The sequence below is a fragment of the Amphibalanus amphitrite genome, unplaced genomic scaffold (assembly GCF_019059575.1).
Source record: "Amphibalanus amphitrite isolate SeventyFive unplaced genomic scaffold, NRLGWU_Aamphi_draft 000435F_arrow, whole genome shotgun sequence".
Taxonomy (NCBI): Eukaryota; Metazoa; Arthropoda; class Thecostraca; order Balanomorpha; family Balanidae; genus Amphibalanus; species Amphibalanus amphitrite.
In genome coordinates, this window is record NW_024881929.1 from 70,447 (window position 1) to 89,924 (window position 19,478).

The following is a 19,478-nucleotide window of genomic DNA, read 5'->3' on the forward strand; positions in this document are numbered from 1 at the left end:
CACCAGTCAGTCTGTGATACGTTATGACGTCACAGCTAAGCCCCGCCTCTGTGGTCTTGGCCTGCGGCGGTTTCGGGCCGGCGCGCGGTCACTCTCGCTGTGGCGGGGAGCGGGGACGGGCGACGGTCGAGCGGTGCCGAAAGCCGGCGGAGTTGTGCGTAGCGTCTTGGCTGACAGTGCCCAGAGAGCGACATGATGACTAAGGAGTCATAAATGCTCAATGCGCATTGCTTCTACAATGCTGATATGTTCGCTGATATATATATTTTTTTATAAGCTGCAAATGACGGGCAGATGGCATATAACTGACATAAGGTTAGGAAATGTTCACCTGTATTTAAAGCCTATGGCGTTGCAGATAATGCGATAATGGGATGTCGGATGTCACCAAGTAGCTGCCGATTTGTACATCGCTATGCAACCATCGAACAACGCAATAATAAGTTAATTGCCTGAGCTTCACATCATACGGCTCGCTCGTATTTCAAACAGATACCCTACATCGAAAATCGTATTTGTTAGGAATCGTTAACGTTTGTTCGAAGCACGACTGAGTAGTAGGTTGAGGAGTGATGGTCCTCTTGGTCCTATATATGTTACAGTGTGTCCGCGAAATCCGTGAGTTCGCAAATTCACTGGTTGATCCTAGGGACTCCGCGGAGTCACGTAAACTCTCGTGAATCCGCGGAATCACTGCCGTGGCTTCGCGGATTTACTAGAGTTTTCAGTGCATCCGTGAAGTCACTGAAGAGTCGCGGGGATCTGCGAACTTCCTAGTTAGTCCGCGGACTAGCGATTCTTTTTCAGTGAATCCGCGAAATACCGATTCTTTTCAGTCATATACGAGTTATCACGATTGGAGCGGACTTCAGCCGTATATAATACCACGGAATATATAGTCTACGACATAGACTATATGTTCCGTGATAATACTATTCAAGAAGGCTGCGTCTGTCCGTTACCGAGGTCCCGATGCGGTGAATATGCAGTATACACACGGCACATACCTCATGTCGGATGGACCCCCATGGTTTTTCGCTAATTTCTCGCGAAAAAAGCAGCTGATCACGACGAAACTTTCGGTACCCTCGAGTTCATCAATTTTACACCTAGCCTAAAATTTTCATGACCCTGACCCAACTGACCTTTTGTCCTGTGACCTATTTCTTGAGACAATGTTTGGGCAGAATCGCGAATCGGCCTACGTCAGCTTACATTATCCGCACGTTTTTAGTCTTTTTGTGGCTTTAAACGTTCAAACATGTGTAATGATGTTGATGCGATGCATTATGGTGGACGACAAGGTCACGTTGAGGTCAGTTCAAGGTAAATGACCATTGATGACCTTGGTTCACTTTTTGAGTTTTATTTGTTTCTAGAGTGGTTTTTGGAGCTGATTTCGAATTTAACAGCTATTTGAAAATTTACGAAGTAGTTTTGGCGCCTTCGTAACATTCTTCAAAGCTGTCAATGGTAGTCGACACCTTATGTGAATAGCAAGCAGGACGCCTATTGGTTGACATGACCTAACCTAACCCGACCTGGCATATCTGCATGAAGCGATCGTCTGTGATAAAAACTAACATGAAATTCGTGATCAGCACCCCGAAATACCCTGTAACATCCTCACTTTACGGAGTTCTAAGAGGGCCCGATTTTCCCAACTTTTTAAGTCATTGACCAGACTTGGAAAGTCAAATGATGACCTTAGACTTTTGCGAAATTGCGAAAATGGCGCAATTGCGAGGTCGAGGTCCACTCAGATAGTTACATAACTATTTACAGCAAATACCCACGTTTAAGTGGAATAGTGCTGCGCGCAAGTTTTTTTTATAATGTAAGAAAATAGTACCTATTTACAAAAAAAAGTTAGGGTACCTACGTAACAATATAACATAAAACTTACCAAACCTCCCGACATTTTATTCTGATAGACTGATTGTACCTAATTGACATGCCGGCCAAAGCACAACACGACCACCATATCGGCAACATGATTCGGTTCCAAATTCCAATTGTCTTTGAGCCTCTACGAACAATCGGCATTAGCTCTAACTAACGTTTTTTGGACATTCTCTGAAAAAAGAATCGGTATTCCGCGGATTCACTGAAAAAGAATCGCTATCCCGCGGATTACCTAGGAAGTTCGCAGATCCCCGCGATTCTTCAGTGACTTCACGAACGCACTGGAAACTCTAGTAAATCCGCGGAGCCACGGCAGTGATTCCGCGGATTCACGAGAGTTTATGTGAGTTCGCGGGGTCCCTAGAGATTTCGCGGATTAACTAGTTACTTCGCAAACTCACGAATTTCGCGGACGCACTGTAACATATACAAGAGTCAACAAGAGCCTAACATTTACTTGACCGTCTGCTGCAATTGACTCATAGCACGTGAAGCGTCAGCGAAATTCATAGTCCTTCACAGATGGCAGGGGTGTCGTTTGTACAGAGGTCGCTGATGGGCACGGGTCAATGCCGCAGTCGTGGGCGGAGCCTAATGTCATGACGTAGAAAGCCTCTATCCAGGATGGAAAAACAGTTAACATTACGAGTCAATGACAAGTGCCTGAAATATTGAAATGGCGATAAAATATCTAAATTGTAAAAGTTTCGGCCTGTCTTGAAACGGCCATGTCCTGAGCTTGGTTGAAATTCCTTCACGCATTTAAAAGTAATCGCGAAAAATTAGGGTCTCAAGGGGTCTGGCGCTAACAGTAGTGTGCGCGTAACTAACGGGGAGACTTCAACGCCTGGCGCCGTCCCGACAGGCCTCCGTTCAACCGCTCGCAGCAGGCTAGGTTTTCGTCCCAGATTTTTTTGATTGGTATCCTACGGCTTCAAACATGCCAGGGACCAATAAAATTTAGTAGTGAAGACGATTAAAAAAAATCAAAATTCGACGATACACCCTTGAGTGAGTGTTGTTGCGTTGCTGCTTGCCAGGACTCGAGACGAGAGATGTCGGCGGGTCCCAGAGGGCACAGAGCACAACCAAATAACAGGGTCGGGGATACTATGGCTCGCCAAAGGAAAGCTTTGTCAGGGCCAGGGAGCTGCGAGCTGAACAAACCCGCTCGGGAGAGACCGAAATAGGCGCCTCGTCCACGGGACACGCGTGCATCTACGTGCACTCGGCCCTGAAGGTTCGGGTGCAGCTGAACACCAAGGTGCTCAGTGTATTCCTTACACGTGAGCAACTGGTTGCATAAGTGCAACTCAGGTCGCTGGGCTAAAAGACCAGCACCGAAAATGAAACAGTGACTTTTGGTTGCGCTCGGAACCGGGTTAACAAATTCGAGCCTCCAGCTAACTGAGAATTCTGAGACAGAATCCAATAGCTTTTGCAAGTCAAGTGCGTTCCCCGACATGACTAGGAGGTCATCAGCGTAAGCCACTACTGGGACATGCTTACCACAGACCATTGCACCAAGGCCGGTAGCGTCCAGTTGCTGTATCAGCGGCCTTAAGAAAATATTGGCCAAGCATGGTGACAGAAGCGCACCTTGCCTCACCCCTCGTCGTACGGAAAACGCATCCGATATAGAACCTCCGAACCGAACTCGTGCTGAGAGGTCGCTATACCAGTGTTCTGAGCCAGGAGCCCACTGAGCGGTAAATGTACATTGTAATGGTAAATGTACATTCAACAAAACCTTATTTTGAAAGGTCAACGAAAGAAAAATCGTCAAGTACTAACCAGGATTATGGCAAGCAACCAGGTGCAAGGCATGACTTTGAGTCATGCAGTGTTAACTCCAACTCCGGAGTCGGAGTCGGTAAGATTTTAGCGACTCCAGCTCCGACTCCGACTCCGGACAAAACTGCCGACTCCGAAGTCCGACCGACTCCGAATCCGACTCACCAGCCCTGTTTCTGCCAGGGAAATGGAAGAATGGATGTTGTGTTTGTTAATTGTTCAAGGATGAGCGTTGTATCCGACATTATTCATAACATTTTTAGAATGATTGAAAAGGCAATTTCCTTTAAAGTGATTTTTTTACTTAACCCGCGACTGCCTAGGGGGGGGTCGGATCCGACCCCCTCCGTTATTCTTGAATAACTCATGAACCGCTTACGCTATCAACTTGAAACTTGGCATACCCTCTTCCCCATCAATTTGACGTCTCCTGTGTAATTTTCAAGATTTTTTTTTTTCAAAACATTTTTAGATATATTGATTTTAGTAATGAAACTACATGGCGTTTTCAGTCAAAAAGTGGTAAATGTTTAAAAAATCGCCAAAAATCAAGGTTTAACCCGCGCCCCGCTGGGAGGGGAGGGGGCAGAATCTGCCGCCCCCTCCCGTTTTGCGCCAATAACTTCTAAACGCGTTACGCCTGCGACGTCACACTTTCAGTACCTTATCAGATATCAATTTGATGGTTTGGGGGTGGTTTATGTCTAAATTTACGCAACTATTTTCCTGTTCATCATCTGACGCCATATGCTGCTATTTTAGTAGCAACGACTCAATTTTGAATCGGTCCCGCCGACTGCACAATAAAAGAAGATAGATACAACACTTTTGCGGCATCACTGAAAAACTTATGCAGTACTGTTATCAAAATTCTCATAACACCGTTCGACAAACCTGAAGTCTTTTTGAAATAAATATGCTTGTATTTTTCGCTTCAGGCTCTGACGCCAAAATAATGAATTTCGTAGTCGCAATCGCAAGATTTGGCTGCGTTTCTGGCGCATGCCGTTCATTTGTGGCGCAGAATAATACTTGGAAACAAAGAAGAGTAGGCACTATGTACCCCCGAATTAGAATCTAATTAATTAATTCTAAACCGAATTAACTCTAATTCAAATTAGAATCCTTACAACCAAGCAACGACAAGGCGATAACATAAACAAAAACCCACGGGCGTAGGAACGTCATGAAAAGTGGGTGGGCCACCCTGTCAAGGGGCCTCCTTTTCCAGGGGGCCTCGTATGTTCAGGGGCCTCCAACTTTTGCCTCGTCCTGCTGACTGCTTTCAAGTATGACTTCCAAATCTAGCTTCTGAGATCGGGCAGATGTACCCAGGGGCGTAACCGCTTAAGCGAACAGTGCGGAAAGTCCGCACCATTTTTAAAACTTATTCCCCCTCCGATTTTTTTTTTTAGAAATCTATTCGCCGCAAACGGCGCATGACTCCTGAAAACCCTTACAGAAATGTCTTCCTCGTTTCCCAGGTGCCCCCATTAGCTTCATAGGCGCCCTCTTTGGCATATAAGCGCCCTATGTATAGTCAGCAGAGACATCCCTATATGTCCTACAGTCGCCCCGTTGTCGCATACAATGTGCGCTTATCATAGGCGTCTCTCTTTTATGGACACTTGAAGGCGCCTCTCTTTGCCATGCCGGCGCCCCTGTTTCTTATGAATGCACCCCCATGGCATTGATCAATTGCTTGCAGACCTCTATTGCATGTGGACGCCCATATATGTAGGCCTCAGAGGCGCCCCTCTTTCGCATTGAGGCGCCCCTATGGGCTTCATAGGCGCCCCTCTATTGCATGTAGGTGCCCTACTGTCTCAGAACCGCTCCTCTTTGGCATGCAGACGCCCATCTTTCGTACGGAGGAGCCGCTGTGGTTCTTAGAGACGGCATGGTGCTCCCAGACGTAGATGGGGCTCTCGGAGTCGACAGTGTGGGACCTTCAGTCGCTGATGGGTGCCCGCCAGATGTGGACCCTCGGAGACGCCAGTATGGGGCCCTCAGAGATGCCGGTATGTGGCCCTTTATAGACACCGGTGTGGAACCCTCAGATACTTCAATGTGAAGCCCTTGCAATTGTTGGTGTGGAGCTATGAATGCGCTGGCTTAAATCCCTCAGAGGCCGGTACATGGACATTAGAGCTCAGTGAGAGCTTGTGTGGTGCCTTCAGTGGCCTTGTGGAGCCGTTAGACATCAACATGGAGCTCTCAGGAGCCGGTGAGTCCTCAGAGTCACCGGTGTGGGCCGTGGGGCCTTCAGAGCTCCGAGATACTGGTGTGGGGCCCTCAGAGGTGTCGGTGTGCGTCCTTCAGATGTACCTATATGTAGAGCCTTGAGATGCACAGGTGTGGTGGCCCACAGAGGCGCCGGTGTGGGGCCCCCAGAGCCACCGATATAGGGCCCTAAGAGACACTAGTATGACCCTCAAAGGCGCCGCTGTGTGGCGCTCATAAACACTGGTGTGGAGCCATCACAGGCGGGTGGAGCCGTTAGAGGCCGGAAAGAGCCCTTAGATGCCTACAAGGAGCCTTCATAAGCCGGCGTGGCACCCTTATGGAGATAAGCGTGTCTACTTAGGAGCCCTTGAGGTGCTCTCATGAGCTCTGTGGGGCCCTACCGAGCTGAAATATGGCCACGGCCAGTTGCCGCCGCATGGCTCTTCGGACTATCATTCTCAGGGGCCTCACCTGCCTAGTTTGAATAGAAGGGCCTCTCAGACCATCAGTCTCATGGGCCTCCTCTGGCTAGTATAAATAGAAGGGCCTGTTAGACCATCAATCCTAGGGGCCTCCTCTGGTTAGTATAAATAGAAGAGCCTCTCACTTCTCAGACCATTAATCTCAGGGGGCTCCTGTGGACAGTATAAATAAAAGGGCCTCTCAGACCATCAGTCTCGGGGGCCTCCCTAGAAAAGTGTAAATGTGGATAGAGGCCCCCTCAGATTCATTAGGAGTGGACCTCTCTGACTATCAGTCTCAGGGGCCTCTTGTGGCCAGTATGAATATAAGAGCCTCTCAGACCATCGGTCTCAGGGGCCTCTTCTGACTAGTGTGGATAGAGGGCCCTCCCAGACCACCGGTTTCAGGGGCCTCCAGTGGCCAGTTATATGAACAGAAGGGCCTCACAGCCATCAGCGTCGGGGGCCTCTTCTGACTGGTGCATGAATATGAGGGCCTCTCATACCATCAGTCTCAGGGGCCTCCTCTGCCTAGTGCGTGAATATAAGGGCTTCCCAGGCCATCAGTCTCAGGGGACTCTTCTGACTAGTGCCGGATTGAGGGACCTCCCAGACCGAAAGTTTTGGGGGTCTCCTGTGGCCAGTATGAATAGAAGGGCCTCTCAGTCCATCAGCCTCATGGGCCTCTTCTGCCTGGTGTGATTATAAGGGCCTCTCAGGTCATCAGTCTCAGGGGCCTCCTCTGACTACAGTGTAGATGGATAGGCTTCCCAGACCATCAGTCTCAGGGGCCTCTTCTGACTATTGAGGATAGAGGGGCCTCCTCTGACTAGTGAGGGTAGGGGGCCTCGGCTAGACCGCCAGTGTCAGGGGCCTATTCTGATTAGTGTGGATGGAGGGGCCTCCCAGACCACCAGTCTCAGACCTCTGACTAGTGTGGATAGAGGGGCCTCCCAGACCGCCAGTGTCAGGGGTCTCCCCAGACCAGTGTGGATATTGGGGCCTCCTCAGATCCACTAGGGCCTTTCAGGCCATCAGTCTCAGGCGCTTCGACTGACAAGTATGAACATAGGGCCTCCTTGGATCCATCACGGCCCCTTGGAGTCCGTGCGTGGGGACTCGTGGAACTTATTTTTACCGAGTTTGTTTATTCTGGAAGGTGACGACGTCCTCTCAAATCGAGACGAGGGGCCTCGAGTAAAAAGTGGGTGGGCCAAAACATATGGTTGGCCCCCCACCTCGAAAAGTGGGTGGGCACTTGCCCACCTGGCCCCCCCTGTTCCTACGCCTATGCAAAAACCCAAGCGTCGCTGTTTGAAACAAAAGCGCCATATACTGCGACTTTTTTTATAGAGAAGGACAACGCATTTCGGTGGGTGTTACAAGTACTGCAAGTACTGCTTCTTTTTTGCAAAAATAAAAACCTTTTTCACATACGAAAATGTGCTAGGAAATTTTCATATTTTATAGAAACTACAGTAGAAATAGTATAGATGTCGAGTAATTTTTATTTAAGAAAAAAGAAAGCTCATTATCTCCCTTTAACCCTCGCCCTGGCAGGGCATTTTTCATAACACGGCCTGGCGGGGGGGGGGGGGGTCGATGCGACCCCCCCCCTCGCGATTGGCTCCTATGGCACCTAGAAACACCAAATTTGGTAGGTAGGTGGGCCCCCTGGAGTTCTCGCCCCAGTGCAAATTTGGTTGCTCTAGGTCAATATTTAGGGGGTTTTTGGGGGGTATAAATGTAAAAATTTCGCTAAAAATACGTCAAAAGTTTTTCGCTTATAACTTTTGATCTAATTAAGATAGAGCAAAACGAAAAGCACCGGTGAACTCAGCACGTCAAGGCGCGTCGAATGACATACTTTTTAGCTTGCTTAAGTGTACTTAAAGTTTTTCTTAAATTTTAAGTAGGTAAACTTAAATTAATAAATTAAGTTAAAGTTAACCAAATTGCATCATATCGCATATTATTCGATTCGGCTGATCACCAGGAACACAATGATACCATTTTTTAAGCTCTAGCGTCATTATGTGCTAAGTTATTGGCAAAAACGCCATTTGACCTCAGTTGACCTCATTTGACCTGACCCATGGATAAGTACACCAAACAAAGAAGCACCAAGTGACCTGCTGTTAAGTACTGTGGTTTCAAAGCACAAAAGTGATAGAACGAAGCGGATATCTCCAGTATTTTCCGAATTTAGTATTTTCCCATAGGCTTAACATTACGACGTACCTAGTGACCTCTAACTGACCTCAGGTCAGTGACCTCAAAAAACCCGAACTATATGTTATACAACTCGGTGAACTTAGCACATCCTGAAAGTTTGAAGGAAATCAGTCCAAAACTGTGAGTTGGACAGGTGCAAAAAGAAAATTGAAATTTGACCATGACCTTGTACCGGTTTTTCCGACCTGGTGACCTGACCCAAGGTCACCGGACCTGAAATTTTCAGGTCATATGTAAAAAGGTTGTTCCATAGGCTGTGCCAAATTTGGCAGCGCCGCCGTTTTTACGCTATATTCGAAAAACCTTAGGGGGGGGGTCGCATCGACCCCCCCCCCCCTGCCAGGGCGAGGGTTAAGTTGCCATAATAGGAAAAGACGTTTGTCCCATGCTTTATGGTGGGTATACAGGTCGCGTGAAGGTCATGTAAAGATTATTGACCTTTAGTGACCCCTGGTGACTTCTTCGAGTTTGACTTCATTTACCATTTAGCAGTTCTTTTAGTTGATTTCGAAAACCGACCATTTGAACATTTGAGAAGTCGGCCGTGCGGCGGCTGTGGCGTATCGCAGCCTGACGGGCGCTTCCCGATACGGCACACTGAATGCGAACAAAACAGTGGCGGTCCGCTCCCACACTGCCGCAGCGCGCGGCGAGCAGCTGTGCAGCTCTGCAGCCACAGAGAGGGACTCATCTAGAGGGCTGGTACGGTCACAGCTCACGGGACGCATCTGGACCGCCCCCGAGGGTTAGTACATGTCAAAGCTCGATGTGCACAGGATAGCCTGCTGCAACGGACCGTTGCTGATGGCAGGATCGTCCCACACGGCCACAGCTCTGTGAACCTGCCACCCGACTGACACGCCGTTGGCCAGGTCTGGCTGTCACAGATTAACAGGTATGCAAACATACATTTGTGACAAAGGACAACCATAACTTACCTGTGACCGGCACCGGCAGTCGGCACGTCATCCGCGGCGGGCAGTTCGTCATTCTCGGAACCGTGCCCAAGCCATGGCTGTTAATTGGATTAACAATGCCTCACACATCTCTGTGCCCATTGGGTTGCCTGCACGCCGGCTGGGCGGCGGCGGTGGCCCGCTCGCTCGGCCGACGCGTCCGATCGGCCCGGAGCGCCCGAGCGGCGCGGCCGGGTTCCGGTCGGCGCGTGCGGCGCGGCGGCCAGCTGCCGGCGGCGGCGCGGCGGACGCAGCCACCGGCCAGCTGACACACCGCCGGAGGAGCAGCGGGCTCGGCCAGCTCGGTCACACGTCGACGATCGATTGTGGTGGTTAGACGCGGCCCAGACGGCTCCGTGGGGCTTCCCGGCGCTGCTGGGAGCCGGCCGGCAGACCCGGCGGACGGACCAGGAGCGGGCTGAGACGGCGCCGGGACCGACGGAGGCCTGAGTCTCGCGCTAATCGACAGAGACAGCAGTGGAGTGACGAGTGACGATTGGACGGCACAGGACCCTCCAGCCAGCTCATCGTGAAAAAGGAACCATGCTGAGAAGACAGGATACAGCGTGAAGGTAAATGGCAAGGCTGTTGATATTCAAAGGATCAAGCACTGCGTCGTTACTCGTGTTCGTTTTATGGAAGCGGTGGACGATAACTTCTGCATATGATTGAGACTGAGTGCTGTGCTACGATTTCGGGAAGTGAGACTGAGAGACTTCAGAGGCATCTTGGGTCACGTTCCAGTTGTAATTATCATACCAGTGGCTCAATCGTGCACATCTGCAGAACGAAGGCAGCAGGCTCATTTCTTGCATGCTGCCTTCGGTGAACGGAAGGACTTGACAGATCTGGCAAATGGCCACCGACACTGAGCCACCTCCCACGACGCAGCTGCCCCCATGGCGCCAGGAGCTGTTGCCCCTGCGGCGCCGACGGGACGGTAGGGTGGCCCCCACCAGCCGGCCGCCGCCCCCGCCGCCGCCCCCGCCCCCGCCGCGGACCCCGGCGGCCACCGCTGGAGGGTCCGGCGGCTCGCCGCACCGGCAGCCCGCCAGCCGCTACATCGACGCGTTCGGCGAGATCGTCGGCCTGCCGTCGCCGCGCAGCGCCTGCGACGAGCCGGAGTCGACGGCCGGCGAGCTGCAGTACGGGCCGGGTATCGTCTCGCGACTGTGCAGTCGCTACCAGTCGATGGCCGGGCGTGTCGCCGCCACTCCGTGCGACGAGGCAATGCGGCGCGCCGCCAGCCTCCAGGACCTGCTGCGCCGAGAGGGGGCGTTCGAACGGGGCGCTCTCCAGGACAGCTACCTGCTGACGGGCGGCGGCGCGCTCTCCGCCCCGCCCGCCTGGGCCGAGTCGATAAGGAAAGCAAAGTCCGTCGGGGACCTGGTATCGCCGCCGCCGCCGCCGCGGACCGGTGGGCCGGGACAGTCCGGTGAGCCCGCTCGGACAGATAGAGACGGGCGGCGACGTGTGCCGGTCGACAGAGGCAGCTCAGAGCCAAGGTCGACGCCCGGGAGGACAGGACCAGTGAGGGCGGACGCAGCGGGCACGAAGACGCTGAGAGCACCAGCCGTTGGAGAGAGACGAGCTTCAGTGACGGCAGGTGAGAGGCTTTCAAAGGTGAGGTCAGCCGGTGCCCCCAAAAGGACCGAGGACGCACCTAGTGGTGAAGTAAAGAAAGTGACCTTGTGCCAGAAAGAGGCGCCTATAGTAAAGCCACGCAACTTTGAAAAGAACTCGAAGACAGGACGAGCTTGCCAAGATGTGAAGGAGAGTAAGGCACACGGGAAGAAATTAGAGGTGAGTTCAGTCAGTGTTTCAAGGTCGAATGGCACGAAGCTCCCGCGGAAGGAACCGCGTGAGTCAGCAGCGCAGGTGGTACCAGCACCGAAAACTGTAGGAAACAGAGTAGCTTTCAGAGGTGAAAAGTCAACCACGGCAGCCAACGGGTCGCTAAAGACAGTCAATAGTTCGCAGCTAATCGAGAGCCAGTCTGGAGGAGAGTGTCCAGGATCTCGGAGCGGCGCAATGAAGGCGGACGCAGGCGGGCCACTGGTGGTCCCTCAGCCACTGCAGGACAGCCTGCCGGCCAGGAAGTCCAGCCTGCCGACCGCCGACACGGTGAGCAACGTGAAGCGACTGTTCGAGCCGCCCTCGGGCGGGGGCGGGGGCGGGGGCGGGCCGCTGGAGCCGGAGAAAGGCAGCGCGTCCGGCGGCGGCCGGCCGGCCGGCGCAGACGCCCTGTTCCCGCCCGCCGCGGATGACGTGCCGGTGCCGGCGGACCGCCCGATGACTGTGTCAGAGAGCAGCGGCGAGCTGCGGCTGCCGCCGGCGCAGCCCGTGCCTAACGGCCGGCCGGCGCCGGCGCCGCTCCGCGCCAGGAACATGGTGGGGATGGTGTTGAGCGGCGGCCGGCCCGTGGCGACCGGGCCGGTGCTGCCCGACGGGCCGGTGACTAGGGCCTCCCTGGCGGCCGCCGTGAAGCGCAGCAGCCCTCCGCTGACCGGGGGTGACCCGGCCCGGTTCAGCTCGGCCCAGGCGGTAAACGCCCGGCTCATATCCGCCGCCGCGGAGACCTCCGGCGAGGCGACCGGTAACGGAGCCGGCCGGCCGCCGGCGCCGGTCAACACCACACTCGCCTGGCACCAGCGCGTCAACAACAGCATCCTGTACAACTTCACCGACCGCAGCGAGGTGCCAGACTACATCGAGGATGACGGCATGGACATCCATCGGCCGGCCAAACCCAAGGTGAGCCCACAAACCGACGCTCCGTCCCAAGGAGTTGGACGTAAATTTGACGTACAGTAGGTCTACAAAAAAAGTCCCCCGCTCCAGAGGCGGCCGGCCGGCCGAACCCCCGGATTCCAGCCCCGACTCTATTGCGCAGGTCGCGGCAGCGACACGGGTCAGGTCGCGGCGCCCGGCGAGTGGGTCAGTTGGCGGCGGCCGGCCGTGGAGTGAGGACGCCGTGTGAGGGGCGCAGAGATGCCGCAGTGCAGAGGAGGGGGAAGATAATGACTCTGCACTATGCCGGAAATGATGCCTTTGTGATCTAAATTAAACACCTGCAGACGTAGTGCATATCCTCCCTCGCCCCATTCCTATTTTATCATAACCCTTCAATAAGCCGTAATGACCATGCAACGCAAGCAAGCAAACAAAACAACCCGTTTAGCGGCGACATCATCTCGGATAAAAAAGCGACAGTAATGATTAAAATAGACAAAGCGCGAGAGCAAATCGAGGGGTATATATGTATCACATACCCAGCATTTTATTCCCATCTAGCAAATCAAGATTGGGGATCTTGTCCAACAAGTCAGCGGCCGTTCTAGACACAGATAAATGCTTTGTTTTCGGTTGCATCATTATCTGCAATAATTCGAAGCGAGGTTTAACCTTCGCCGGCCGAGAAGAAGGGGTGAATGCCGCCACCATGTATTTTTTGCGGTAACTCAAAGCACACTGATGATAGAAGGCTGACATTTCATATGCCTTGCATTTGATTCACGCCGGATCATTTGACATCAACCACGTTTTCAGGTCAGGCCACTTAAAAGGAACTATCCCACCTTCTAAAATGTTGTTAAAACCAGTTAAATTGTGCCCGACTTTATAGATTGGATGACCAGGAACACGGTTCTGGTATTTATTTTTCATTAAACATCTTAGGCCTCCCATATTCCAAACACAAACTTTCAAATATGTGACGTCACAGCCCAAAATTACCTCCTTCCCCAGGCCACATTACTGTCATAAAGCTGATTCTTTTTACTCTGTAGGCACCACAACAAAGTTCAGACCAAGTTTTAAGCGATTTTTCAACGAACAAATCCATTTAAATCAGAATGACTAAACGAGGTGACGTCACAATAACGGTCGCTCCATGTTGAAGATAGGGCCTTGCGCAAGGCCCATTTTCAAATGAAGGGAACGAATTTCTTCAACACCAAGAGGCCGCGGGGGTTGCAACCTAGATAGATAGTGGTTTCTGAACCTCGCCGCAAACTTGGCTATCTCAACTCAAACCCCATGTTAAAGGTGGGATAGTCCCTTTAACCATGGCGTCTTAACCCTCGCCGGCCGAGGGGGGGGGGGGCGGGTGCCGCCCCCAATGGGTTTTTTTCGCGATAGCTCCGAACACGCTGGCGATAGAAAGCTGAAACTTGGCATACCTAACCTTTGATTCAAGCCAGATCTTTTGACACCAACCGCATTTTGGGTCAGGTCAGGTCACTGACCTATGGCGTCATAAGTGAACCTCTGCACGGTCTTCAGATGTCGCAACTTCGCAACGCCCTCACTGCCAGAGGAGATGTCACAGGGAAATGAAACTTGCAGGATCTAGTATCCATTATGAGTCTCACAACTTGTATATCTAGGATTTTTCCTAAAGGTCATATGAGGTCAGGTCATTTTCGTGATCTCACCGTTAGGTATAAGTCAATGGGGAAAAATGAAAACTGCTGTTCTGGCGCCGGGAACGATCTCCAACTACCTCAAGCACACATAATCGTGATTTGATGCACTCCTTGCAAGGTTAGATGCGTCACTTTTGCAATGTTGACCTTGCGTGACGTCATTTATGACGTCATCAAGGTCATATTAGTTTTTCGTCAATAACTCCCGATCAAATTGAGCTAGCGAGTCGGGAAAGCCACCAATGGACTCAGGAAAACCTGCCGAATCGAGTGATATGCAACATGCCCTCTTTCGACCAACTTCGTGACCTGGGGGTGTTGACCTGACCTTGACCTGAGGTCAACACCCCAAGTTGACCTGACCCGGACAAAAAGTTAATCATTCGACGCGCCTGAGCAAGGCGAACACGATGCTGCCAAAATCGCGGCTCTGCGGCCGTTTTTTGCGAAGTTATTCACCAAAAACTGAACCGTACCTTGGGGCACTTGACCTGACCTCAGAGGTCACCGGTTGACCTAGGACCTTAAAATCGGGTACCAATCTCTGCGTCTCGTAACGGCGCACACGCTCGTTTTTTTCCGCGACGCGCTAGCTCCACCTGGGGCGAAACGGCGAGGGGTCGTACCCGCCCCCCCCCCCTCGGCCGGCGTGTATGTAGAAAACCAATAGGTCCGGCGAGGGTTAAGTAAACCTCTGCACGGTTGTCGGTTATAGAATGATGCAAATCCGCAATGCACTTAGTGTCAAGAATAATGAAGAAATATGGAAACTGTTAATTTGGCGTCGGAAATGATCTAAAATTACACCTCAAGCACTTCAAATCGTGACTTCATACATTCTTGGCAAGGTCTAATGCTTCACTTTTGCATTGTTCACCTTGCGTGACGTCAGTTATGACGTCACTAGGGTGATAGGAGTGCTTCGTCAATAACTCCCGATCAAAATGAGCTAGCCAGTCGGGACAGCCATCTTTGGACTTTGCAAGCTTGCCGAATCAAATGTTATGCAACATGTCCTCCTTTCAACAGCTTCGTGACCTGTGTTGCCCTAAAATGACATTGACCTCAGGTAAACATTCTAAATTGCTTCACCTAAACAAAAAAGCATATAAATCGACGCGTCTGAGAACAGAAAACACGATTGTATCGAAATGACGATAATGCGACCATTTTTGCGAAGCTATTTACCAAAAACCGATTGAATGCTTTGGGGCCCTTGACCTGCCCTAAGAGGTCAATGATATTTTAAAATGGGGTACCAGTCGCTGCGTCACGTAACGAAGCAAGCGCTCGTTTTTTTTTTCCGCGAGGCTCTAGCAGCTAGCTCAATTATAGTCCATGAGCTAAACATGGGGTTGGGGGATCGCTCCCTTCTCACTCACTATTTGGCCGGGATAGTGTTTGCAATTATTACGAGCGAGCGAGCGCAGCGAGCGAAGTGAGTCTTTTCAATATAACGGAAAAATCTCAGTATGAGCGGCCCGGCCCGGCCCGGCCCGGCCCGGCCTGTAACGCTTTTGAGAGGCTTATATCTCAGCAACCGCTGGACCGATTGGCCTGCGGTCTTTTTTGTTGGGTAGCCCCATCCCTTCTACCCCGTAATTGAGTACTGTTGATACATCTCAGTGACCGTCGTGGCACGTGCCACGTGAAAAGTCAAGGGTGTTCAAGCTGTTTTGCAAAAGTAGTGATTTTGAGAGGCTCATATCTCAGCAGCCGCTTGGGCGATTGACTTGCGGTAATTTTTATAGGGTAGCAGCATCCCTTCCACCCAAAATAGGATACTCTCGATGCATGTGGGTCACCCCCAGTGCACGTGCAAAATACAACAATAAGAGGTGCCAAATTTGTTCCCATTTCAGCAACTCGGTAATTACTGGGGCGATTTCGCTGAAACTTGGCATAGAGGTAGGCACCCACCAGGCAATGCATTCCCATGTGTTGCGGTTATGGTGCTACTGCACGTGCGCACGTGCAGGGGGCGTTTCCAGATCTCGAGAACGGCTGGGCCGATTGCGCTCAAATTTGGTACACGGTTGGGGACCAGTTAGTAGGGTGCCGTGCAAAAGTCATTTTGGACCCCGTTTGCACGTGCGCACGTGCAGAATGCCGCTTCCAGATCTCAGGAACGGCTGGGCCGATTGCGTTCAAATTTGGCACACCGCTAGCGACCAGTTAGAAGGGTGCTTTGCGCAAGCCCGTTGGAAGTACCCTCTCGCCCTTCCGCACATGCAGGGCTCACTATCTCGCTCGCTCGTTCTTCGCCCAAAAGGCGTTTTACTGGTTGTTAAAATCTAGCATTTTCAGATTTCAAATAACCCATTTTTCTCGCCCAAGTCTTTCAATTCAAGGTCATAACACCAGGTCACGTCAAGTGACCTTACCTCAAGGAAAGTTCCTGTGCTCATCATATCTAAATACACCGACTAACCGATCGCTTTACAACTTTCAGCGATTTCAATGGGCAACGCTATATGTATTTGAAACGTTTACTTTGCAAGTTTGACATTGTTGACAGAAAGGCCGGGTCAATTTTGAGATCGCTCAAGTCAATGGGAGAAAATTGAACTGCGCTTTTTTGGACGGAACGCATAATAAACACTCTGAAAACATGTGGTGCTTGATGAGATACAATACTGAATGAGAAAATTGTTTTTTTTTTTTGTTGAGAGCCATCTTTTTCAGTCTGAAAAGGCCCTTGCAGAGCTATGACATAACTATGCTCTGGTGTAGTAATTGGGTTGTGCGAGCCAGCGACAGTGATCTGCGGAAGCGAGACTGTTCCCGTGGGACGATTGCCCTGTCGAGTGTCGGGACGGTCCAGCCGTCTCCCAAACGGTCACCCGAAGAGGAGTATGTGTCCTGGAATGGATCCGACATCAACTACAGGTTGGCTGGTGGGGTGACCTCCAGTCCAGAGAGGGAAGCATGAAGACTAGGGGCGATGCGGATTGTTTTTTCCTGAGGATAGCGAGGACGGAAGGGATCTAGCACCCTTGACCCTTCCTTATACTGAATGTATCTCAGGCTGTTAAATCTCCTAAGTGTTTTTTTTTTCTCGACATCGTCAAGGTGTCATTAATAGAAATATGAAATCCGGGAGAAAAAAATTTAATATAGAAATTGTGGCCAACAGAACATTATCAGTTGCGTTAAACATACTAGTAAGCATGATCACACACCCAGCTTATATATGAGCCATGTCATAATTATTTTTGATAGACATGCTTAAGTTATGAAATCATCTAAAGTGTTCGTAAAGTTCCACGATACGAATCTTATATCCTGCTATGCATCATGACCATTTCTGGTCAGGTCATGTCTTTGAACATAGGCCAAATTTTTCAAATGACCTTTAAAGATCAACTTTTGATTCATTCGAAGCGTTTTTTAATAAGAGAAACACGAGGCTGGTAAAATTAATTTCAAGCAAGTTTTAAGCTAAAAACTTTAAAGTGTTTGTGGAAAAGCAATTGGTTTTCTCATATTACCGATGGTGGCAGTTGCTGTTATTTACGTGCTAAGCCGTTCGTCTTTATTAAATCTGACAATATTATTCAGACATAGTGGTAAACGAGCTGATTGCTGTGTTAGGTTAGGCTCGGTCGATTTCAGAGTGGGAAGGATGACAGGAATTAGGGGGAGACAGGGGGCCTGGGCGGGAGTCCTGGACCTCATGCTCCGCTGGGGCCGAGCCCATCACGTGGGTTGGATTGCCCTGACACATGGATAGCCCTGGGCGGTGTTTCACGGCCCCGCGTTGCAGCGCTGCGCTGCGCTGCGCTGCTGCATTGTTGCGGCGGTTGATATGAATTCGGCTCCACGCTAGCGTTGCGAGCTCCCGAGTCTGTTGATGTTTCCATGGAAACTGGAAACCCAATGCACCGGTGCGCGCACCGCACCCTGTCCAAGCAAAATTTTACCACCGATGACCTCTGGTGACATGACCTCTGGCTCAGACCCGATCTAAAATTGGCTGAAGTATATTTCTTCTTCTTTTTGCTACTTTTGACGCTACTTCGAATGCCACTTAAATGCCCAAAGCTGAGTTATAAGAATGATGCTCAATCCCCATTGTCCCTCCAACAGGGCGTGCATAGGCATTCCTGTGGGGCACGGGCTAACAATGACTTTCTCATAATCATTGTGGCCATGAACATCTACTGCCATTCTTCAACACCGGTTTCGCTGTGCTGAGCGGCGGCCGTCCCGTGTGTTGGATTCTACAGCTGGCTGTCGGAAAGCGTTACCGGCCGCCCGTCCACCGCCCGCGGGCCGGACCGAGCGGTCCCGCTGACCCTATCTGACCTGAGCCCGGCGCGATATGGGACAGGCAGACGGGGGTTCGGCTAAGCGGAGGCAGCGCCCACTGGTGCTGGGGACTTTTTTAATAGACCTACTGTACGGACCGCACATATCCGCATATATACGGTACACATGGCACATGATTGTCGTATATGCCGATTGTGCCTTGTGAATGCGTTTTCTTCCTCCGAGCGTTAGCGTTAGGTATGTACCTACGGGTCTAGGTACACAGCGATAGTAGTCAACCGTCATTATCATTCAGTTCTCAATGAATCCAATCAATTTGCTTTGTATGCCAACTCGTAGGCTGTTTTAGTTGTTCTAACTAAATTAAGCATATATGAAGCTCAATACCCTTCAAGATAAACTTGACTGGCGCTTCCTCAGTTGCCGGCGCTCGCTTCAACTACAAGTGGTTCTTAGCCGGCTGTCCGATAGCCATAAGAAGCCGCCTTATCAGACTGCAACACTCAGGGCTTCAGCGGGCTTTTAGAAGTGACCTTCCACCAAATTTGGACATTGATCATGCTGGGTTTTATCATGGAAGCTCATTGGGGGGAGGGGGCAGGAGTGGGAACTGGGACATGACCACGTACTTTTATATTCCTCACAGATGCTCTAACGAATTGTAGCTGGCAGCGGCCTTACCCATCCGTTTATTAGGGTCGGCGGCAGCCATCGTATATAGTTAGGTACTCGCTGAACCATATACTCGTATATGGTAACTCTTATATCCAGCGACAGCCCGTACCTATTTAGTATGGTAGATTGGCGCTAAACTAACACAATGCAGATATACATTCAGTGATGCATATTATTTTGCACTGGGTTTTAGTCTAAGCCTTATGCTATTGCATCACAATAGCCCAATGCTGTCCTGTGGGCTTGCCCCCAGCGCTATCCGTCCGTTGTTCGTTCATCATGAATGGTAGCCATTGAATGATGGCAATCAGCTGCTGCTCTGGTCCCTTGAGTGGGATCACCACTCATCAGGGCTCAGCTCAGCCAACGAAGAAGGTACTCTCTGTGATTGACCCCAGACGCGCGACCTATCGCACCACTATGTGTGGTCAGCCACGCCGTACAGTCTGTCTTGAAAGTACCGCAGCATGGGCTGCGGCGGCCCGGCGAACTAAAGGTCGGGAGCTCGGTGGTTTGAGAGCCCCAGA

At 51.1% G+C, this 19,478-nt stretch overlaps 1 protein-coding gene across 1 annotated transcript in view; it reads left to right on the forward strand.

The window, feature by feature from the left end:
- Positions 1–19,478, forward strand: part of LOC122391378 (WAS/WASL-interacting protein family member 1-like) — a 47,764-nt gene that overhangs the window by 3,274 nt on the left and 25,012 nt on the right. The window contains exons 2-4 of the mRNA XM_043385190.1: positions 10,599–10,966; positions 11,648–11,877; positions 11,962–12,331. Coding sequence (XP_043241125.1) covers positions 10,599–10,966; positions 11,648–11,877; positions 11,962–12,331 — 968 coding nt within the window. The remainder of the gene's footprint in view (positions 1–10,598; positions 10,967–11,647; positions 11,878–11,961; positions 12,332–19,478) is intronic.